At 45.3% G+C, this 25,068-nt stretch overlaps 1 protein-coding gene across 1 annotated transcript in view; it reads right to left on the reverse strand.

The window, feature by feature from the left end:
• The window catches only part of crocc2 (ciliary rootlet coiled-coil, rootletin family member 2), a 182,574-nt gene that overhangs the window by 66,627 nt on the left and 90,879 nt on the right, over window positions 1-25,068 (reverse strand). Inside the window, exons 18-20 of the mRNA XM_031822324.1 lie at window positions 14,028-14,221; window positions 10,949-11,076; window positions 404-573 (exon numbers count right to left, since the gene is read on the reverse strand). Coding sequence (XP_031678184.1) covers window positions 404-573; window positions 10,949-11,076; window positions 14,028-14,221 — 492 coding nt within the window. The remainder of the gene's footprint in view (window positions 1-403; window positions 574-10,948; window positions 11,077-14,027; window positions 14,222-25,068) is intronic.

Below are 25,068 nucleotides of genomic sequence, written 5' to 3' on the forward strand. Positions count from 1 at the left end.
GGTTAGAGCGGGTAGCCTAGTGGTTAGAGCGGGTAGCCTAGTGGTTAGATCAGGTAGCCTAGTGGTTAGAGCAGGTAGCCTAGTGGTTAGAGCAGGTAGCCTAGTGGTTAGAGCAGGTAGCCTAGTGGTTAGAGCAGGTAGCCTAGTGGTTAGACCGCTGGGCCAGTAACCGAAAGGTTGCTGGATTGAATCCCAGAGCTGACAAGTTAAAAATCTGTCCTTCCTTCCCTGAACAAGGCAGTTTAACCCACTGTTCCCCTGTAGTCCGTCATTGTACACAAGAATTAGTTATTTTAACTGACTTGCCTTAAGTTAAATAAAACAATGAAATGTATTGTAAGAGGAGTTTGATTCCATAACAGTACTGTTCCTCTCTAACAGCAATCCAACAGCTGTGATTTACCTTGTCGACGTGTTCCTGCTCCAGTTGTTCTCTGTGACTGTGTTCTTTGGTGCTGAGGGCTATCCGGTGGTTCCTCTCTGCATGAGCCAACTTGGTTTCCAGTTCCTCTCTCTCCTGCGCCGCCCGGGACACCTGCATCTCAACCTCCGCCTTTAAACGGGCCACCTCACCTGGACCGACACACAAGTTCACATGAATCTGTCATTTTACACTGATATTTATTTACAATGGACAGTTAGCAATACGGTCCTTCGAGCCGGAACTCAATGCACTCATGATTACCGCCATCTTAAAAAATAAATAATAATAATAATTATCATGTCTGGTGCGGGTAGCCCCGCCACACTCCCCCCTCTCTGTTCACCGTCTGCCCTGGTCTGTCTCCCCCTGTCTGGTACAGGTAGCCCCACCACACTCCCCCCTCTCTCCCGTGATTCCGCTCGCCTCCATCACACACTCACTGTTGGGGCGAGTGACTCTTTGAACTTACAACAGATAGCCCCAAGTCGTTATATATATTTTTATTGTACTTTATGCTATTTGCCTCATGACTCCTGCATGCTGTGTTGACTATGAACTTGCTCGTCTACCCAACCGTCTGTTCCCACACTCATGACTGACTCTCTATTGGTTACACAGACTCTTGGCCTCACATCCTATTCTAATCACCTCTCGCGGGCTTTGAATTCATTAAAAAAAAGAGTTCAGAGCTCTCCCTGTCCTTTGCCGTGCCCTGATTGTATTACTGTTGATGATGTCAGGAAATGTCCATGTACATCCTGGCCCGTCTACTGTTGCAAGGCCCCATATTCTGACTTGTGCTCTGATATCTGCTTCACTGATTTTTGCTCTCGTTAAAAGCCTGGGTTTTCTGCACGTTAAGCTTATAACCTAATATGGATCAATTGAAAGTGTGGGTTCACAGCTCCAATCCAGATGTGTTGGTAATTACTGAGACGTGATTAAGGAAGAGTGTTTTGAATACTGATGTTAACCTTTCTGGTCATAACCTTTTTCGGCAAGACAGATCTTCCAAAGGTGGTGGAGTGGCAATCTTTACCAAGGAACACCTTCAGTGCTCGGTTGTCTCCATCAAGTCTGTCCCTAACTATTGTATTTACTGGTTTTAAGCATTACACTTTCAAATATCTCTTTGTTGACTGTTGCTGGATGCTATCGTCCTCCATCAGCACCGGCCTGTAACCTCTCCTGGCCCCTTACACTGTCTGAAATTGTCCTGTTAGGTGATCTAAACTGGGACATGCTTAAAGCACCTGAGCAAGTCCTAAAGCAATGTGACTCCCTAAATCTTTCTCAGATTATTACCAATCCCACAAGGTATGACTACAAACACCCAGAAAAGGCTACTCTTCTTGATATTATCCTCTCAAATAATTCTGATAGGTATCAGTCTGGTGTTTTCTGTAATGACCTTGGTGATCACTGTTTTACAGCCTGTGTTCGTAATGGCTGCTCAGTGAAGCGACCTGTCCTGATTTGTCATAGACGCTTGCTAAACAACCTTAATGAGCAATCCTTCCTTAATGACCTGGCCTCTGGAAATTGTTACAGAATCAGCCTGATCCTCTGTCGAAGATGCTTGGACCTTCTGTTTTTTATATTTTCAGTGGTCGTGTTAACAAACAAACCCTCATAAAGAAGATTAGAATTAAAAACAGGTTCAGCCCCTGGTTCAATCGTGATCTGGCAGAGTTACTCCACCTCAAGAATTCCATTTGGCGAAAGGCTCGGCACACTCATACTCAGGCTGACTGGCTCTCGTTCAGGAAAATGAGAAATAAGGGCACTTATCCGGAAGGCCAAAGTTAGTTGCTTTAACCTCTTTGATATAGGGGGCGCTATTTTAATTTTTGGATGAAAAACGTTCCCGTTTTAAACAAGATATTTTGTCATGTAAAGATGCTCGACTATGCATATAATTGACAGCTCTGGAAAGAAGACACTCTGACGTTTCCAAAACTGCAAAGATATTGTCTGTGAGTGCCACAGAACTGATGTTACAGGCCGAAAACCAGATAAAAATCCAACCAGGAAGTGCCGCATTTTTTTGAACCGCATCATGCCAATGACTCCTTATATGGCTGTGAATGAGCTACGAATGAGCTTACGTTTTCCACGTTTTCCCCAAGGTGTCTATACAGCATTGTGACGTCTTTTCAGGCATTTCCATTGAAGAATGGCTGTAAGGGACCATATATAGCATGTGGTCACATGGTGTCTCCCGCAGAAAATCTCGCGTAAAATACTGAGGTAGCCATTTTTCCAATTGCTTCGAATGAGAAACCAATTGCCTCGACGGATATATTATCGAATATATATGTTAAAAACACCTTGAGGATGGATCCTAAACAACGTTTGCCGTGATTCTGTCGATATTATGGAGCAAATTTTGAAAAAAGTTTGCCGTTATAGTTGCAGCATTTTCCGGTCGATTACTCAGCCAAGCATGATGAAGAAACGGGAGCTTTTTCGCCTACAAAAATAATATTTTGGGAAAAAAGGAACATTTGCTATCTAACTGGGAGTCTCCTGAGTGAAAGCATCTGAAGTTCTTCAAAGGTAAATGATTTAATTTGGTTGCTTTTCTTATTTTCGTGAAAATGTTGCCTGCTGCCAGCAGAGCCTAGCATAGCATTATGCCATGATAAACTTACACAAATGCTTGTCTAGCGTTGGCTGTAACGCATATTTAGAAAATCTGAGATGACAGTGTTGTTAACAAAAGGCTACGCTTGTGTTTGAATATATTTATTTAATTTCATTTGCGATTTTAATGAATAGGAAAAGTTTATGTCCCCTGCGTTATGCTAATGCGTTTGAGGCTATGATTACGCTCCCGGATACGGGTTCGCAAGAGGTTAAAACCTGTTAAGGCTAGGGCAGAATACTGTTGGTGAAATGCGTGCCCATAGTAAACAGAAAAAAAATCTGTAAAAAATTGCTAATATATGCATATAATAAATATTATTGAATAGAAAACACTCTAAAGCTTCTAAAACCGTTTAAATTATGTCTGTAAGTAAAGCAGAACTCTCAGGGCACTCATTCTCCCAAACTCTCTCTTGTCATCCAAAATGTTGGCCCAACTTTGACGTCATCGCCCCCACCCTTCCCAAGCACCTACGGTCCTGGGAACAGTTCCTATGCCTTCAGCGCGGTGTCCGCTTTCAATGGGGCTTCTCATTGTGTGAATCGCGCGCTAACGAGATTAATGACGGGCCGAATCCTTTCGGTCGCGCGAGATCTCACGCGCATTCTGCGCCTGTGGTGTCTTTCTTTCAAGATTGATTAAACGATGCGTCTGTTTCTCTTTGTCCTGAGAATTGCGGTGAAGCTATATAGCATGCTAACGCTGTGTTCTGAACCAAGTTTGACAAGTTTAGTCGACATATAATATGTAATTTTGACGTTTGGTGCGAACTAACTTTACTTTTTGGCTGCATTTCAACCGAAATATGTCGTGTTTGATAACCGAAAGACACAGACTTCAAAACTAAAGCTGTTTTTGGTAAGTATAAACCCTTCCAGGTCTTCTGATGGAAGAACAGCAAAGGTAAGGGAACATTTATGTGTTAAATTTGGGTTTCTGTGGAGGAGCCAAAATGCTAATTCCTGAGCGCCGACTCACATTATAGCCTAGTGAACGAAATCTGTAAAGTTAAAAATAAATGTAACACAGCTGTTTTATTAAGAAGAAGTGTATCTTTCTAAGTATATGTAGAACATGTATATTTAGTCAACGTTTATGATGTGTATTTCTGTTATCTGGCAGAGTTACCATAATTTCTCCAGGCATTGTTGTAGCATTTTTTAGCCATGACCTTCTATGTAAACCGTGATTTATGGATATAATTAGCATATTATTGAAAAAAACATAAATGTACTGTATAACATGTCCTATTCCTGTCATCTGATGAAGATTTTCAAAAGGTTAGTGAATTATTTTACTTTTAATCCTGCTTTTGTGATTGCATCTATTGTTCTACAAAATGGCTATGTAAATTAGCCTATCTTTGGTGGTGGTTTGACATAAATATGTGCTATGTTTTCGCCGTAAAACATTTTAGAAATCTGACTTGGTGGCTAGATGAACAAGGTGTTTATCTTTCATTTGAGCTATTGGACTTGTTAATGTGTGGAGGTAAAATATTTCTAAGAATATTTTTTGCGTTCTGTGTGCTACTGTGTCAGTTGAGCAGTGGGGGGAGGTGCCCTAGCGGGACGTGTGGTGCCAAGTAGTTTTAAGGAGCAGTTCTCACTCTGTGGGTCTAACCCCAAGATGTTCTGAAAAATGGTTAAAGACCTGGAGAATAAAGCCTCTTCACAGCTGCCCATGTAGTCATACCTTGTGGGATTGGTAATAATCTGAGAAAGATTATTGATGACAGTTGATGATGTGGTTGTTACTGACAAGATGCACATGGCTGAGCTCTTTAATCACCACTTCATTAATTAAGTCAAGATTCCTATTTGACTCAGCCATACCTCCTTGTCCGTTCAACATTTCCTCATCTCCCACCCCTTCTAATGCGACTATCCCCAATGCTCCTTCCTCTTTTTCCCCTGCATCGCTACAAAGTTTCTCCCTGCAGGCGGTCACTGAGTCTGAGGTGCTAAAGGATCTCCTTAACTTCTTGGATATAGGGGGCGCTCTTTTAATTTATGGATAAAAAAACGTGCCCGTTTTAAGCGCAATATTTTGTCACGAAAAGATGCTCGACTATGCATATAATTGGCAGCTTTGGAAAGAAAACACTAAGGTTTCCAAACTGCAAAGATATTATCTGTGAGTGCCACAGAACTCATGCTACAGGCGAAACCAAGATGAAACTTCAACCAAGAAATGGGCAGAATTTCTGAAGCTCTGTTTTCCATTGTCTCCTTATATGGCTGTGAATGCGCCGGGAATGAGCCTGCCCTTTCTATAGTTTCTTCAAGGTGTCTGCAGCATTGTGACGTATTTGTAGGCATATCATTGGAAGATTGGCCATAAGAGACTACATTTACCAGGGGTCCGCCCGGTGTCCTTTGTCTAAATTGGTGCGTAATCTACAAGCTGCACGCAGTCATCCAGTGATTGAGAGGAGAGAGGAGGCTTTCAACGAACGATATATCATGAAGAGATATGTGAAAAACACCTTGAGGATTGATTCTAAACAACGTTTACCATGTTTCAGTCGATATTATGGAGTTAATTTGGAAAAAAGTTAGGCGTTTTGAAGACTGAATTTTCGTTTTTTTTTGGTAGCCAAACGTGACGCACCAAACGGAGCAATTTCTCCTAAACAAATCATCTTTCAGGAAAAACTGAGCATTTGCTATCTAACATAGAGTCTCCTCATTGAAAACATCTGAAGTTCTTCAAAGGTAATGATTTTATTTGAATGATTTTCTGGTTTTTGTGAAAATGTTGCCTGAATAGCTGGGCTAGCTGTTACACAAATGCTTGTTTTGCTATGGTTGAGAAGCATATTTTGAAAATCTGAGATGACAGTGTTGTTAACAAAAGGCTAAGCTTGAGAGCTAGCATATTAATTTCATTTCATTTGCGATTTTCATGAATAGTTAACGTTGCGTTATGGTAATGAGCTTGAGGCTGTATTCACGATCCCGGATCCGGGATGGCTCGACGCAAGAAGTTAAATATGACCCAAAAACATCTGGGTCAGATGGTTTAGACCCTTTCTTCTTTAAGGTTGCTGCCCCCATCATTGCCAAGCCTCTCTCTGACCTTTTTAACATGTCTCTCCTCTCTGCGGAGGTTCCCATTGCTTGGAAGGGAGCCACTGTCCATCCTTTATTTAGAGGGGGAGATCAAGTTGATCCTAACTGTTATTGGCCAATTTCTATTTTTGCCCTGTTTATCAAAAGTGTTGGAAAAACTTGTCAATAATCAACCGACTGGCTTTCCTGATGTCGATAGTATTCTCTCAGGTATGCAATCTGGTTTCCGCTCAGGTTATGGATGTGTCACTACAACCTTAAAGGTCCTCAGTGATGTCACCATTGCTCTTGATTATAAGAAATGCTGTGCTGCTATTTTCATTGACTTGGCCAAAGTTTTTGATACGCTAGACCATTCCATTCTTGTGGTCCAGCTAAGGAGCATTGGTGTCTCTGAGGGGTCTTTGGCCTGGTTCGCTAACTATCTCTCTCAAAGACTGCAGTGTATAAAGTCAGAACATCTGCTGTCTCAGCCACTGCTTGTCACCAATGGAGTACCCCAAGGTTTGATCCTAGGCCCCAACCTCTTCTCAACTTACATCAACAACATAGCTTAGGCAGTAGGAAGATCTCTCATCCATTTATATGCAGATGATACAGTCTTATACTCATCCGGACCCTCCCCGGATTTTGTGTTAAACACTCTACAACAAAGCTTTCTTAGTGTTCCAACAAGCTTCCTCTTCCTTTAACTGACTTGCCTAGTTAAATAAAGGTTACACACACTCACACACCAAAACGTAATTTTTTTGGCATTTACTGTACAATCAAAACAAAATACTATATTTCTTTTACTTATTTGCTGTGCTGTTTCATTGTTCATTTGTTCAGTCGTTTCATTCTCAACCAGGATTTCATCATACATGACAAGCAGTGAATTTCCAGCTGTGTCTGCCCGTATCCTCTCTTCCTCGGTGCTTCACTGTCACTGTGTCCGTTTCCATCTTGTCCAGCTGTGTCTGTCCGTATCCTCTCTTCCTCGGTGCTTCACTGTCACTGTGTCCGTTTCCATCTTGTCCAGCTGTGTATGTAACATTTCATGTAAACCCTGTTTCTTGTCTGCATCAAAGTAGTGGTCCTTGTACCTAGCATCGAGCATAGTGACGACACAGTAAAGAGAGAATGCCTGTTAAAGAAGTAGCGGTCCTTGTACCTAGCATTGAGCATGGTGGCGACACAGTAAAGAGAGAATGCCTGTTAAAGAAGTAGCGGTCCTTGTACCTAGCATCGAGCATGGTGGCGACACAGTAAAGAGAGAATGCCTGTTAAAGAAGTAGCGGTCCTTGTACCTAGCATCGAGCATGGTGACGACACGGTAAAGAGAGAATGCCTGTTAAAGAAGTAGCGGTCCTTGTACCTAGCATCGAGCATGGTGACGACACAGTAAAGAGAGAATGCCTGTTAAAGAAGTAGCGGTCCTTGTACCTAGCATTGAGCATGGTGACGACACAGTAAAGAGAGAATGCCTGTTAAAGAAGTAGCGGTCCTTGTACCTAGCATTGAGCATGGTGGAGACACAGTAAAGAGGCTCAGAGAGAATGCCTGTTAAAGAAGTAGCGGTCCTTGTACCTAGCATCGAGCATGGTGATGACACAGTAAAGAGGCTCAGAGAGAATGCCTGTTAAAGAAGTAGCGGTCCTTGTACCTAGCATCCAGCATGGTGGCGACACAGTAAAGAGAGAATGCCTGTTAAAGAAGTAGCGGTCCTTGTACCTAGCATCCAGCATGGTGACGACACATTAAAGAGAGAATGCCACCGAATAGCTTGTTCCCAGCCTCGAATGCTTTTGTAAGTTAACACCACAGTCTGTGTGGGCAGTTTAGTTGAGCAGGCGTTTCAATGCCATGACAGAGGGTATCACGTCTGCTGCAGACACAGTTGATGAGCTTATTTCTCCAGTCAGTTGGTTCGAATGGCGCTAGATGTATGTTCATGTTTCCAAGTTTCATACATGTTCTCAAAATATTATTGAAATGGTAGCAGCGGTATGACAACCAGCACATTCTTAACCAATGTGGTTTTCCTCAGTACAAAATCCTCATCGACCCACTGGGCTGTCAGACTCAGCATGCTCATGGGGCTGACATCGGCTGGTCCAAATGTCGATTCATGAAGCTAATAACAGTGAAGCCCATAGCAAGTAGATAGATGTACGTTTCAACAGTACTGTGTAACTCCGGTAGGTATAATCTGAAGTCAAATATCTACTGTTTGCTGACCATCTGGTGCTTCTGTCCCCAACCAAGGAGGGCCTACAGCAAAACCTAGATCTTCTGTAATAGATTCTGCCAGACCTGGGCCCTGACAGTAAATCTCAGTAAAACAAAAATAATGGCGTTCCAAAAAAGGTCCAGTCGCCAGGACCACAAATACAAATTCCATCTAGACACCATTGCCCTAGAGCACACAAAAAAACTATACCTACCTCGGCCTAAACATCAGCGCCAGAGGTCAATTCTACAAAGCTGTGAACGATCTGAGAGACAAGACAAGAAGGGCATTCTATCCCATCAAAAGGAACATATATTTCAACATATCAATTAGGATCTGGCTAAAAATACTTGAATCAGTCATAGAGCCCATTGCCCTTTATGGTTGTGAGGTCTGGGGTCCGCTCACCAACCAAGAATTCACAAAATGGGACAAACACCAAATTGAGACTCTGCATGCAATATCCTGCAAAAATATCCTCCGTGTACAACGTAAAACACCAAATAATGCATGCAGAGCAGAATTAGGCCAATACTCACTAATGATCAAAATCCAGAAAAGAGACATTAAATTCTACAACCACCTAAAAGGAAGCGATTCCCAAACCTTCCATAACAAACCCATCACCTACAGAGAGATGAACCTGGAGAAGAGTCCCTTAAGCAAGCTGGTCCTGGGGCTCTGTTCACAAACACAAACACACCCCACAGAGCCACAGGACAGCAACACAATTAGACCCAACCAAATCATGAGAACAAAAAGATAATTACTTAACACATTGGAAAGAATTTACCAAAAAACAGAGCAGACTAGAATGCTATTTGGCCCTAAACAGAGAGTACACAGTGGTAGAATACCTGACCACTGTGACTGACCCAAATTTAAGGAAAGCTTTGACTATGTACAGACTCAGTGAGCATAGCCTTGCAATTGAGAAAGGCCGCCGTAGGCAGACATGGCTCTCAAGAGAAGACAGGCTATGTGCTCACTGCCCACAAAATGAGGTGGAAACTGAGCTGCACTTCCTAACCTCCTGCCAAATGTATGACCATATTACAGACACATATTTCCCTCAGATTACACAGATCCTCAAAGAATTCGAAAACAAACACGATTTTGATAAACTCCCAAATCTACAGGGTGACATCACAGTGTGACATCACAGCAGCAAGATGTGTGACCTGTTGCCACAAGAAAAGGGCAACCAGTGAAGAACAAACACCATTGTAAATACAACCCATATTTATGTTTATTGATTTTCCCTTTTGTACTTTAACTATTTGTACATCATTACAACCCTGTATATAGACATAATATGACATTTGTAATGTCTTTATTCTCTTGGAACTTTTGTGAGTGTAATGTTGACTGTTAATTTGTATTGTTTATTTCACCTTTGTTTATTATCTCTTATTCACTTGCTTTTGAACAGCAGGAGGACAGCAGGTGAACAGCAGGAGGACAGCAGGAAGACAGTAGGAGGACAGCAGGAGGACAGCATGTGAACAGCAGGAGGACAGCAAGAGGACAGCAGGAGGACAGCAGGAGGACAGCAGGTGAACAGCAGGAGGACAGCAGGTGAACAGTAGGAGGACAGCAGGAGGACAGCAGGTGAACAGCAGGAGGACAGCAGGTGAACAGCAGGAGGACAGCAGGAGGACAGTAGGAGGACAGCAGGAGGACAGCAGGAGGACAGCAGGAGGACAGCAGGTGGATAGTAGGAGGACAGCAGGAGGACAGTAGGAGGACAGCAGGAGGACAGCAGGAGGACAGTAGGAGGACAGCAGGACGACAGCAGGTGAACAGCAGGACGACAGCAGGTGAACAACAGGAGGACAGCAGGAGGACAGTAGGAGGACAGTAGGAGGACAGCAGGACAACAGCAGGTGAACAGCAGGAGGACAGCAGGAGGACAGTAGGAGGACAGCAGGAGGACAGCAGGTGAACAACAGGAGGACAGCAGGAGGACAGCAGGAGGACAGCAGGAGGACAGCAGGACGACAGCAGGTGAACAGCAGGAGGACAGCAGGAGGACAGTAGGAGGACAGCAGGACGACAGCAGGTGAACAACAGGAGGACAACAGGAGGACAGCAGGAGGACAGTAGGAGGACAGCAGGTGAACATCAGGAGGACAGCAGGACGACAGCAGGAGGACAGTAGGAGGACAGCAGGTGAACAGCAGGAGGACAGCAGGAGGACAGTAGGAGGACAGCAGGTGAACAGCAGGAGGACAGCAGGAGGACAGCAGGTGAACAGCAGGAGGACCGCAGGAGGACAGCAGGAGGACAGTAGGATGACAGCAGGTGAACAGCAGAAGGACAGCAGGAGGACAGTAGGAGGACAGCAGGAGGACAGCAGGAGGACAGCAGGAGGACAGCAGGAGGACAGCAGGTGAACAGCAGGAGGACAGCAGGAGGACAGCAGGAGGACAGCAGGTGAACAGCAGGAGGACAGTAGGAGGACAGCAGGAGGACAGCAAGTGAACAGCAGGAGGACAGCAGGAGGACAGTAGGAGGACAGCAGGTGAACAGCAGGAGGACAGCAGGAGGACAGCAGGAGGACAGCACGTGGGTGTGTTTGTACTCACGCGTCAGGTCCTCGTCAGCCATCGTTAGGGTGCTTCGCTCCACCTCCAGTCGGTTCCTCTCCCCCTCCAGAGAGGACACTAGCTCCTGACCCTCAAAGACACACGTCTCTAGAGACTCCTTCTCCGCTCTGACAGACAGCACATACAGAGAGAATTAAGCATTTATTGAATTAGAGAGAGAGAGAACGACAGAGAGAGAGCGAGAGAGAATGACAGAGAGAGAGAGAGAGAGAGAGAGAGAGAGAGAGAGAACGACAGAGAGAGAGAGAGAGAGAGAGAGCTGGTAGTTCCATCCACCAAACTACCAGGTGTGAAACAGGGAAGAGACTCAGGGGGTATGCTAATTTGATAAAGAGCAGACTTAACCCACTCTATTAAATTAATCAAAACAGGAACATTTTACATCTGACTAGAAATTCAAAAGGAAATTATCTTAACAGAGAAAAATGTCCTCCTGTGTGCTACCTATATCCCCCCACTAGAATCCCCATACTTTAACGAAGACAGCTTCTCCATCCTGGAGGGGGAAATCTATCATTTCCAGGCCCAGTACTAGTCTGTGGCGACCTAAATGCCAGAACTGGACACGAACCTGACACCCTCAGCACACAGGGGGACAAACACCTACCTGGAGGTGACAGCATCCCCTCCCCCATATGCCCCCCTAGACACAACTACGACAACATAACCAACAAAAACAGGTCACAACTCCTGCAGCTCTGTCGCACGCTGGGTATGTACATTGTCAATGGTAGGCTTCGAGGGGACTCCTATGGTAGGTACACCTATAGCTCATCTCTTGGCAGTAGTACTGTAGACTACTTTATCACTGACCTCAACCCAGAGTCTCTCAGAGCGTTCACAGTCAGTCCACTGACACCCCTATCAGATCACAGCAAAATCACAGTAGAAAATCTTAACTGTATATTTGACCTCTCAGCGTCCCTATCAAATCTATAAATGTGGAACAGAAAACTTAAATTTAACAACAATGACAAATGGTTTGATGAAGAATGCAAAAAACCTAAGAAAGAAATTGATGAAACCTGTCCAACCGAAAACCTGAGTCTACGCTTTCACTATGGTGAATCACTAAAACAATACAGAAATACACTACGGAAAAAGAAGGAACAGCATGTCAGAAATCATCCCAATGTAATTGAAGAATCCATGGACTCTAACCACGTCTGGGAAAATTGGAAAATACCTAAAATAAAAAATAAAAAAAGAATTATCTATCCAAAATGGAGATGTATGGGTAAGCCACTTCTCCAATCGTTTTGGCCCTATAACAAAGATCAAAAACAAGTCTTAGAATCAACTATTAAAGACTACCAGAACCCACTGGATTCTCCAATTACATTGAATGAGCTACAGGACAAAATACAAACCCTCCAACCCAAAAAGGCCTGTGGTGTTGATGGTATCCTCAATGAAATGATCAAATATACAGACAACAAATTCCAATTGGCTAAACTAAAACTCTTTGAAATCATCCTTGGCTCTTGCATCTTCCCCAATATTTGGAACCAAGGACTGATCACCCCAATCCACAAAAGTGGAGACAAATTTGACACCAATAACTACCGTGGAATATGCATCAACAGCAACCTTGGGAAAATCCTCTGCATTATCATTAACAGCAGACTCGTACATTTCCTCAGTGAAAACAATGTACTGAGCAAATGTCAAATTGGCTTTTTACCAAATTACCATACAACAGACCATGTATTCACCCTGCACACCCTAATTGACAACCAAACAAACCAAAACAAAGGCAAAGTCTTCTCATACTTTGTTGATTTCAAAAAGCCTTCGACTCAATTTGGCATGAGGGTCTGCTATACAAATTGATGGAAAGTGGTATTGGGGGCAAAACATACAACATTATAAAATCCATGTACACAAACAACAAGTGTGCAGTTAAAATTGGCAAAAAACACAAATTTCTTCACACAGGGCCGTGGGGTGAGACAGGGATGCAGCTTAAGCCCCACCCTCTTCAACATACATATCAACGAATTGGCGCGGGCACTAGAACAGTCTGCAGCACCCGGCCACACCCTACATCACACAGAAGTCAAATCTCTACTGTTTGCTGATGATCTGGTGCTTCTGTCACCAACCAAGGAGGGCCTACAGCAGCACCTAGATCTTCTGCACAGATTCTGACAGACCTGGGCCCTGACAGTGAATCTCAGTAAGACCAAAATAATGGTGTACCAGAAAAGGTCCAGATACCGTTGCCCTAGAGCACACAAAAAACTATACATACCTTTGCCTAAAAATACTTGAATCAGTTATAGAACACATTGCCATTTATGGTTGTGACCAAGAATTCAACCAAGAACTCACAAAATGGGACAAACACCAAATGAAGACTCTGCATGCAGAGCATATAATGCATGCAGAACAGAATTAGGCCGATACCCACTAATTATCCAAATTCAGAAAAGAGCCGTTCAATTCTACAACCACCTAAAAGGAAGCGATTCCCAAACCTTCCATAACAAAGCCATCACCTACAGAGAAATGAACCTGGTGAAGAGTCCCCTAAGCAAGCTGATCCTGGGGCTCTGTTCACAAACACAAACAGACTGCAAAAAGCCAGGACAGCAACACAATTAGATTTCATCTACTTCACTTGCTTTGGCAATGTTAACATGTCTGTCCCATGCCAATAAAGCCCCTGGAATTGAATTGATTTGAATTGAGAGCGAGAACGACAGAGAGAGAGAGAGAGAGAGAGAGAGAGAGAGAGAGAGAGAGAGAGAGAGAGAGAGAGAGAGAGAGTGAGTTAATTTTTCATCTGCTGCATTACAATAACACACACACACACACACACACAGTGTGGTAAAGAGGTTAGGGCTCTGAAAATAGGACCGTTGAAACCCTATAGGTACATGAAGCAGTAAAATTCAATGAACCACGGTTGGTATACTCCGTCAATAAAACCCAACCTGAAACGTCTTTTTACACAACGACACACGCTATGGTACTGTTCTGCACAAGAAAGAACCAGACCCACATAACCACACTCCCTCCCTCCCTCCCCACACCCAAACACACACTGCCTTACCTGAGAATCGCCAGCTCCTGTTCCAGGCCCCATGCCCTGCGGTCAACGGCAGTCAGCTGGACCCCCAGACTGGCCTTGTCCTTGGCCACATCCTCTCTGTCATGATGTGCCCTCTGTAGGGCCACAGCCTTGCTGTCCAGCTCTCTACGGCTGGAAGTCAGTTGGTCGGACAAGGACTGGACCTGCTTATTAACCTGGGCATAAACACAGGAACACGTCATAGACATCACAACCACAGACTGACCTGCTAACTGACACACATCACAACCACAGACTGACCTGCTAACTGACACACATCACAACCACAGACTGACCTGCTAACTGACACACATCACAACCACAGACTGACCTGCTAACTGATACACATCACAACCACAGACTGACCTGCTAACTGACACACATCACAACCACAGACTGACCTGCTAACTGACACAGAGATATCACAACCACAGACTGACCTGCTAACTGATACAGAGACATCACAACCACAGACTGACCTGCTAACTGACACAGAGACATCACAACCACAGACTGACCTGCTAACTGACACAGAGACATCACAACCACAGACTGACCTGCTAACTGACACACATCACAACTACAGACTGACCTGCTAACTGACACAGAGACATCCTTCCTGTTTGGCCCTGTCCGGGGGTGTCCTCGGATGGGGCCACAGTGTCTCCTGACCCCTTCTGTCTCAGCCTCCAGTATTTATTCTGCAGTAGTTTATGTGTCGGGGGGCTGGGGTCAGTTTGTTATATCTGGAGTACTTCTCCTGTCCTATTCGGTGTCCTGTGTGAATCTAAGTGTGCGTTCTCTAATTCTCTCCTTCTCTCTTTCTTTCTCTCTCTCGGAGGACCTGAGCCCTAGGACCATGCCCCAGGACTACCTGACATGATGACTCCTTGCTGACCCCAGTCCACCTGGCCATGCTGCTGTTCCAGTTTCAACTGACCTGAGCCCTAGGACCATGCCCCAGGACTACCTGACATGATGACTCCTTGCTGTCCCCAGTCCACCTGGCCATGCTGCTGCTCCAGTTTCAACTTCCACCTGACTGTGCTGCTGCTCCAGTTTCAACTGTTCTGCCTTATTATTATTCGACCATGCTGGTCATTTATGAACATTTGAACATCTTGGCCATGTTCTGTTATAATCTCCACCCGGCACAGCCAGAAGAGGACTGGCCACCCCACATAGCCTGGTTCCTCTCTAGGTTTCTTCCTAGGTATTGGCCTTTCTAGGGAGTTTTTCCTAGCCACCGTGCTTCTACACCTGCATTGCTTGCTGTTTGGGGTTTTAGGCTGGGTTTCTGTACAGCACTTTGAGATATCAGCTGATGTACGAAGGGCTATATAAATACATTTGATTTGATTTGATTTGATCATAACCACAGACTGACCTGCTAACTGACACAGAGACATCACAACCACAGACTGACCTGCTAACTGATACACATCACAACCACAGACTGACCTGCTAACTGATACACATCACAACCACAGACTGACCTGCTAACTGACACAGAGACATCACAACCACAGACTGACCTGCTAACTGACACAGAGACATCACAACCACAGACTGACCTGCTAACTGATACAGAGACATCACAACCCCAGACTGACCTGCTAACTGATACACATCACAACCACAGACTGACCTGCTAACTGATACACATCACAACCACAGACTGACCTGCTAACTGATACACATCACAACCACAGACTGACCTGCTAACTGACACAGAGACATCACAACCACAGACTGACCTGCTAACTGACACAGAGAAATCACAACCACAGACAGACCTGCTAACTGACACACATCACAACCACAGACTGACCTGCTAACTGACACACATCACAACCACAGACTGACCTGCTAACTGATACACATCACAACCACAGACTGACCTGCTAACTGATACACATCACAACCACAGACTGACCTGCTAACTGACACAGAGACATCACAACCACCAACCACAGACTGACCTGCTAACTGACACAGAGACATCACAACCACAGACTGACAGGGACCTGGTAACTGACACAGAGACATCACAACCACAGACTGACCTGGTAACTGACACAGATACATCACAACCACAGACTGACAGGGACCTGGTAACTGACACAGAGACATCACAACCACCTGCTAACTGACACAGAGACCTGCTAACTGACACAGAGACATCACAACCACAGACTGACCTGGTAACTGACACAGATACATCACAACCACAGACTGACAGGGACCTGGTAATTGACACAGAGACATCACAACCACAGACTGACCTGCTAACTGACACAGAGACATCACAACTACAGACTGACAGAGACCTGGTAACTGACACAGAGACATCACAACCACCAACTACAGACTGACATAGACCTGGTAACTGACACAGAGACATCACAACCACCAACTACAGACTGACATAGACCTGGTAACTGACACAGAGACATCACAACCACCAACTACAGACTGACATAGACCTGGTAACTGACACAGAGACATCACAACTACAGACTGACAGAGACCTGGTAACTGACACAGAGACATCACAACCACCAACTACAGACTGACATAGACCTGGTAACTGACACAGAAATAGTGCATTCGTAAAGTGTTCAGTAAAGATGTTAATGCGAGTGTAGTGATAATGCTTGTGCTTCTAGTTCCAACAGTGCAGTAATATCTAACAAGTAATTTAACAATTCCCCAACAACTACCTAATACACACAAATCTAAAGGGGTGAATGAGAACATGGACATATAAGTATATGGATGAGCGACGGCCGAGCGGCATAAGCAAGGTGCAGTAGATGGTATAAAATACAATATATACATATGAGATGAGTAATGTAAGATATGTAAACAGTATTAAAGAGGCATTATCACATTTATTAAAGTGGCCAATGATTGGGTCTCAATAGAGTATGTGATATGAGTAATATGATATGTAAACATTATTAATGTGACATTATTTAAAGTGACTAGTGATCCATTTATTAAAGTGTCCAGTGATTGTGTCTCAATGTAGGCAGCAACCTCTCTGAGTTAGTGATTGTTGTTTAACAGTCTGATGGCCTTGAGATAGAAGCTGTTTAACAGTCTGATGACCTTGAGATAGAAGCTGTTTAACAGTCTGATGGCCTTGAGATAGAAGCTGTTTAACAGTCTGATGACCTTGAGATAGAAGCTGTTTAACAGTCTGATGGCCTTGAGATAGAAGCTGTTTAACAGTCTGATGGCCTTGAGATAGAAGCTGTTTTTCTGTCTCTCGGTCCCAGCTTTGATGCACCTGTACTGACTTCTGGATGATAGTGGGGTGAACAGGCAGTGGCTCAGGTGGTTGTTGTCCTTGATGATCTTTTTGGCCTTCCTGTGACATCGGGTGCTGTAGGTGTCCTGCAGGGCAGGTAGTTTGCCCCCGGTGATGCAGTTGCCGTACCAGGCTGTGACAGGAGGCTCTCGATTGTGCATCTGTAAAAGTTTGTCGGGGTTTTGGCTGACAAAGCTAAATTTCTTCAGCCTCTTAGTGGGCTTGATTACCAACAACGACAATACAGCCTACATCGAGGAGGTGAGGGCACTCAGTGTGGTGTCAGGAAAACAACCTCTCACTCAATGTCAACAAAACAAAGGAGATGATCGTGGGCTTTGGGAAACAGCAGAGGGAGAAGCCCCCTGTCCACATCGAAGGGACAGCAGTGTAAAAGATGGAAAGTTTTACATTTCTAGGCACATCACAGACAAACTGAAATGGTCCACCAACACAGACAGTGTTTTTTATTTATTTTATTTCTCCTTTATTTAACCAGGTATTTATATATATAACCCTAACCCTTTATTTAACCAGGTAGACAAGTTGAGAACAAGTTCTCATTTGCAACTGCGACCTGGCCAAGATAAAGCAAAGCAGTGCGACACAAACAACAACACAGAGTTACACATGGAGTAAACAACAACACAGAGTTACACATGGAATAAACAACAACACAGAGTTACACATGGAGTAAACAACAACACAGAGTTACACATGGAGTAAACAACAACACAGAGTTACACATGGAGTAAACAACAACACAGAGTTACACATGGAGTAAACAACAACACAGAGTTACACATGGAGTAAACAACAACACAGAGTTACACATGGAATAAACAACAACACAGAGTTACACATGGAGTAAACAACAACACAGAGTTACACATGGAGTAAACAACAACACAGAGTTACACATGGAGTAAACAACAACACAGAGTTACACATGGAATAAACAACAACACAGAGTTACACATGGAGTAAACAACAACACAGAGTTACACATGGAGTAAACAACAACACAGAGTTACACATGGAGTAAACAACAACACAGAGTTACACATGGAATAAACAACAACACAGAGTTACACATGGAGTAAACAACAACACAGAGTTACACATGGAGTAAACAACAACACAGAGTTACACATGGAATAAACAACAACACAGAGTTACACATGGAGTAAACAACAACACAGAGTTACACATGGAGTAAACAACAACACAGAGTTACACATGGAATAAACAAACATACAGTCAGTAATACAGTAGAAATACAGTAGAAATTTAAATGAAATAAAAATAAAAAGTATATATAATATGTGCAAATGAGGTAAGATAAGGGAGAAAAGCAATAAATAGGCCATTACAATATAGCAATTAAACACTGGAGTGATAGATGTGCAGAAGATGAGTGTACAAGTAGAGATACTGGGGTGCAAAGGAGCAAGATAAATAAATAAATACAATATGGAGATGAGGTAGATAGATGGGCTGTTTACAGATGGGCTATGTACAGTTGCAGTGATCTGTGAGCTGCTCTGACAGCTGGTGCTTAAAGCTAGTGAGGGAGATGTGAGGGAAATATGAGTCTCCAGCTTCAGTGATTTTTGCAGTTCGTTCCAATCATTGGCAGCAGAGAACTGGAAGGAAAGGCGACCAAAGGAGGAATTGGCTTTGACCAGTGAGATATACCTGCTGGAGCGCTTGCGACGAGAAGGTGCCGCTATGGTGACCAGTGAGCTAAGATAAGCCGGGGTTTTACCTAGCAGAGACATGTAGATGACCTGTAGCCAGTGGGTTGGGAGACGAGAATGAAGCGAGGGCCAACCAACGAGAGCGTACAGGTCGCAGTGGTGGGTAGTGTATGGGGCTTTGGTGACAAAATGGATGGCACTGTGATAGACTGCATCCAATTTGCTGAGTAGAGTGTTGGAGGCTATTGTATAGATGACATCACTGAAGTCAAGGATCGGTAGGATGGTCAGTTTAGCAGCTCTTTCAGAACATCAGCTATCTGGATTTGGGTGAAGGAGAAATAGTGGGGGCTTTAGCGTGTTGCTGTGGAGGGTGCCGGGCAGTTGACCGGGGTAGGGGTAGCCAGGTGGAAAGCATGGCCAGCCATAGAGAAATGCTTATTGAAAATCTCAATTATAGTGGATTTATCAGTGGTGACAGTGTTTCCTAGCCTCAGTGGGCAGCTGGGAGGCTCTTATTCTCCATGGACTTTACAGTATCCCAGAACTTTTGAGTTTGTACTACAGGATGCACATTTCTGTTTGAAAAAGCTAGCCTTTGCTTTCCTAACTGCCTGTGTATACTTGTTCCTGACTTCTCTGAAAAGTTGCTGAAAAGCTGCTATTCGATGCTAATGCAGAACGCCACAGGATGTTTTTATGCTGGTCAAGGGCAGACAGCTCTGGAGTGAACCAAGGGATATATATGTTCCTAGTTCTACATTTTTTGAACGGGGCATGCTTATTTAAGAGGGTGAGGAAGGCACTTTTAAAGAATAACCAGGCATCCTCTACTGACGGTATGAGGTCAATGTCATTCCAGGATACCCGGGCCAGGTCGATTAGAAAGGGCTGAACGCAGAAGTGTTTTAGGGAGCGTTTGACAGTGATGAGGGGTGGTTGTTTGTTCGCAGACCCATTACGGATGCAGGCAATGAGGCAGTGATCGCTGAGATCTTGATTGAAAACAGCAGAGGTGTATTTGGAGGGCGAATTAGTTAGGATGATATCTATGAGGGTGCCCGTGTTTACGGATTTGGGGTTGTACCTGGTAGGTTCATTTATCATTTGTGTGAAATTGAGGGCATCAAGCTTAGATTGTAGGATGGCCGGGTTGTTAAGCATGTCTCAGTTTAGGTCACCTAGTAGCACAGGCTCAGAAGATAGATGGGGGGCAATCAATTCACATATGGTGTAGAGGGCACAGCTGGGGGCAGAGGGTGGTCTATAGCAAGCGGCAACAGTGAGAGACTTGTTTCTGGAAAGGTGTATTTTAGAAGTAGAAGCTCAAATTGTTTGGGTACAGACCTGGATAGTAAGACAGTAGATTGCAACACAGCCCCCTTTGGCAGTTCTATCTTGGCGGAAAATGTTATAGTTAGGGATGGAGATTTCAGAGTTTTTGGTGGTTTTCTCAAGCCAGGATTCAGACACGGCAGAGTGTGCTAAATAAGTGAGTAAAACAAACTTAAGGAGTAGGCTTCTAATGTTAACATGCATGAAACCAAGGCTTTTACAAACTTAGGGTAGTGAATGCATAAGTACTCAGACCATTTGCTATGAGACTAGAAATCGGGCTCAGGTTTATCCTGTTTCCATTGATCCTTGATATGTTTATACAACTTGATTGGAGTCCACCTGTGGTAAATTCAATTGATTGGACATGATTTGGAAAGGCACACACCTGTCTATATAAGGTCCCACAGCAAAAACCAAGCCATGAGGTCGAAGGAATTGTCTGTAGAGCTCAGAGACAGGATTGTGTCGAGGCACAGATCTGGGGAAAGGGTACCAAAACATTTCTGCTGCATTGAAGGTCCCCAAGAACATAGTGGCCTCCATCATTCTTAAATGGAGAAGTTTGGAACAACCAAGACTCTTCTGAGTGCTGGCCGCCCGGCCAAACTGAGCAATCAGGGGAGAAGGGCCTTGGTCAGGGAGGTGACCAAGAACCCGATGGTCACTCGGACTGAGCTCTAGAGTTCCTCTGTGGAGACGGGAGAACCTTCCAGAAGGACAACCATCTCTGTAGCACTCCACCAATCAGGCCTTTATGGTAGAGAGTAAAAGGCACATGACAGCACACTTGAAGTTTTCCAAAAGTCACCTAAAGACTCTCAAACCATGAGAAACAAGATTCTCTGGTCTGATGAAACCAAGATTGAACTCTCTATGGCATGAATGCCATGTCACGTCTGGAGGAAACCTGGCACCATCCCTATGGTGAAGTATGGCGGTGGCAGCATCATGCTGGGGGGGATGTTTTTCAGCGGCAGGGACTCGGAGACTAGTCAGGATGGAAGGAAAGATGAAAATAGCAAAGTACAGGGAGATCCTTGATGAAAACCTGCTCCAGAGCGCTCAGGACCTCAGACTGGGGCAAAGGTTCACCTTCCAACAGGACAATGACCCTAAGCACACAGCCAAGGCAACGCGGGAGTCTTTGAATGTCCTTGAGTGGCCCAGCCAGAGCCCGGACTTGAACCCGATTGAACTCTGGAGAGATCTGAAAATAGCTGTGCAGTAGCGCTCCCCATCCAACCTGACAGAGATTGAGAGGATCTGCTGAGAGGAATAGGCGAGACTCCAAAAACACAGGACAAAGAACTGTGTAAATGGTCTGAATATTTATGTACATTTGATATTTCACATAATACACACAACTGTTCTGCTGGAATCAGTATGTGACGTCGATCATTTTCAGCCACTCAACTCCATCGTAAATCGTGGAGCTCAGATTAGTCCTCTAAGTTCCGCCCAGCAACGCATTTGATTGGTTTAACGTGTTGTGAGGCGTCCCTTTTTTTAATAGGTTGAAGTTTATTGTCACGTATCTTTGCCCTGAAGGCAGAACTGAGCGATTTTCGCTAGATAGTCCAGCTGCAAAGTCAAAATTTGGCTATATCATAAAGATGAATGAAAACAAAATATTAGCTTAATCTAAGGTTAGCAGTGTGGTTGCGGTTAAGGTTAAGGTTAGGTTTAACATTCAGATTTGATTGACATTTGTATCTGTGCCAGCTAGTTACAACTCTGCATATATATCTGCCTTCAGAACAAGATTCATGACAATAACCCGACCCCCTTCTTTTTTTCTGTGCTGTGTTTGTTCATAGACGACACCAGGCTTTCCGATTAGGGAAGGAGAGGGTCAAACGTTCACCAGATCTAAATTATTATTCACCGTACGGTAATCCTATATCACACAGTAACACAAAAAAACAAAAAAAACAGGGATATTGCCCGTCAATCAGAAAGTTAAGTTTATGTTGAGGCTCCAGGGTAAAAAATCATGGCCTGTAATGCCAAATACCTCTTCCTCATTCCCTTTATATTCCCTACATAGTGCACTGCTTTTAACCAGAGCCCCTATGGCACCCTGGTCAAAAGAAGTGCACTAGGGAACTAGGGAAGCGTGCCATTTGGGACGTTAACGTGGTAACCTCTCACAATGCAGGATGTCATAATATTATCCTGTAATTCTAGAGTTTTCCCTGCTGAGTGGAAAAGACCATTTCCTGACATACTAGGCCTCAAATTCACAAAACCGTTCACTACTGTTGACCAGAGCAAAGGTAGTGCACTATATAGGGGATAGGGTGCCATAGGGCTCTGGTCTAAAGTAGTGCACTATATAGGGAATAGGGTTCTGGTCTAAAGTAGTGTACTATATAGGGAATAGGGCTCTGGTCTAAAGTAGTGTACTATATAGGGAATAGGGCTCTGGTCTAAAGTAGTGTACTATATAGGGAATAGGGCTCTGGTCTAAAGTAGTGTACTATATAGGGAATAGGGCTCTGGTCTAAAGTAGTGCACTATATAGGGAATAGGGCTCTGGTCTAAAGTAGTGCACTATATAGGGAATAGGGCTCTGGTCTAAAGTAGTGCACTATATAGGGAATAGGGCTCTGGTCTAAAGTAGTGCACTATATAGGGAATAGGGCTCTGGTCTAAAGTAGTGCACTATATAGGGAATAGGGCTCTGGTCTAAAGTAGTGCACTATATAGGGAATAGGGCTCTGGTCTAAAGTAGTGCACTATATAGGGAATAGGGCTCTGGTCTAAAGTAGTGCACTATATAGAGAATAGGGCTCTGGTCTAAAGTAGTGCACTATATAGGGAATAGGGGGTAGTGCTGAGCGATTAGGTCTTTTTGAAGTCGGATCAGTTTTGGTTCGATTCGTTAAAAATAATAATATTTTGGATTTGATAATTAAATATAACGTTACAAAGCCTAAACGATATCAGTAGAAAAACATTAAATTACTATGATAGAACAGTTTCTTTGTATATTAATATTTTCTTTGATTCCTTAAAATAATAATCTGATCTCCGCCCAGCCAGCCAGGCAGTAGCAGCCAGCCAGCCAGGCAGTAGCAGCCAGCCAGCCAGGCAGTAGCAGCCAGCCAGCCAGGCAGTAGCAACCAGCCAGCCAGGCAGTAGCAGCCAGCCAGCCAGGCAGTAGCAGCCAGCCAGCCAGGCAGTAGCAACCAGCCAGCCAGGCAGTAGCAGCCAGCCAGCCAGGCAGTAGCAACCAGCCAGCCAGGCAGTAGCAGCCAGCCAGCCAGGCAGTAGCAGCCAGCCAGCCAGGCAGTAGCAACCAGCCAGCCAGGCAGTAGCAACCAGCCAGCCAGGCAGTAGCAACCAGCAATTCAGCCAGCCAGGCAGTAGCAGCCAGCCAGGCAGTAGCAACCAGCAATTCAGCCAGCCAGGCAGTAGCAACCAGCAATTCAGCCAGCCAGGCAGTAGCAGCCAGCAATTCAGCCAGCCAGGCAGTAGCAGCCAGCAATTCAGCCAGCCAGGCAGTAGCAACCAGCAATTCAGCCAGCCAGGCAGTAGCAACCAGCCAGCCAGGCAGTAGCAGCCAGCAATTCAGCCAGCCAGGCAGTAGCAACCAGCCAGCCAGGCAGTAGCAACCAGCCAGCCAGGCAGTAGCAACCAGCCAGCCAGGCAGTAGCAGCCAGCAATTCAGCCAGCCAGGCAGTAGCAACCAGCCAGCCAGGCAGTAGCAACCAGCAATTCAGCCAGCCAGGCAATAGCAGCCAGCCAGCCAGGCAGTAGCAACCAGCAATTCAGCCAGCCAGGCAGTAGCAACCAGCAATTCAGCCAGCCAGGCAGTAGCAGCCAGCCAGCCAGGCAGTAGCAACCAGCAATTCAGCCAGCCAGGCAGTAGCAACCAGCCAGCCAGGCAGTAGCAGCCAGCCAGCCAGGCAGTAGCAACCAGCCAGCCAGGCAGTAGCAGCCAGCCAGCCAGGCAGTAGCAACCAGCAATTCAGCCAGCCAGGCAGTAGCAACCAGCCAGCCAGGCAGTAGCAGCCAGCCAGGCAGGCAGTAGCAACCAGCAATTCAGCCAGCCAGGCAGTAGCAACCAGCCAGCCAGGCAGTAGCAGCCAGCCAGGCAGGCAGTAGCAACCAGCAATTCAGCCAGCCAGGCAGTAGCAACCAGCAATTCAGCAAGCCAGGCAGTAGCAACCAGCAATTCAGCCAGCCAGGCAGTAGCAGCCAGCCAGCCAGGCAGTAGCAGCCAGCCAGGCAGGCAGTAGCAGCCAGCAATTCAGCCAGCCAGGCAGTAGCAGCCAGCCAGCCAGGCAGTAGCAGCCAGCCAGGCAGGCAGTAGCAACCAGCAATTCAGCCAGCCAGGCAGTAGCAGCCATCCAGCCAGGCAGGCCGTAGCAACCAGCAAGCCAACCAGCCAGGCAGAGGCAGCCAGCCAACCAGCCAGCCAGTAGCAGCCAGTCAGCCAGCCAGTAGCTGCCAGCCAGCCAGTAGCAGCCAGCCAGCCAGCCAGTAGCAGCCAGCCAGCCAGCCAGTAGCAGCCAGCCAACCAGGCTGTAGCAGCCAGCCAGCCTGGCTGTAGCGGCCAGCCAGCCAGCCTGGCTGTAGCGGCCAGCCAGGCTGTAGCAGCCAGCCAGCCAGGCTGTAGCAGCCAGCCAGGCAGGCAGTAGCAGCCAGCCAGCCAGGCAGGCAG

This window comes from Oncorhynchus kisutch, linkage group LG4 (assembly GCF_002021735.2).
Source record: "Oncorhynchus kisutch isolate 150728-3 linkage group LG4, Okis_V2, whole genome shotgun sequence".
In the NCBI taxonomy this organism is placed as follows: Eukaryota; Metazoa; Chordata; class Actinopteri; order Salmoniformes; family Salmonidae; genus Oncorhynchus; species Oncorhynchus kisutch.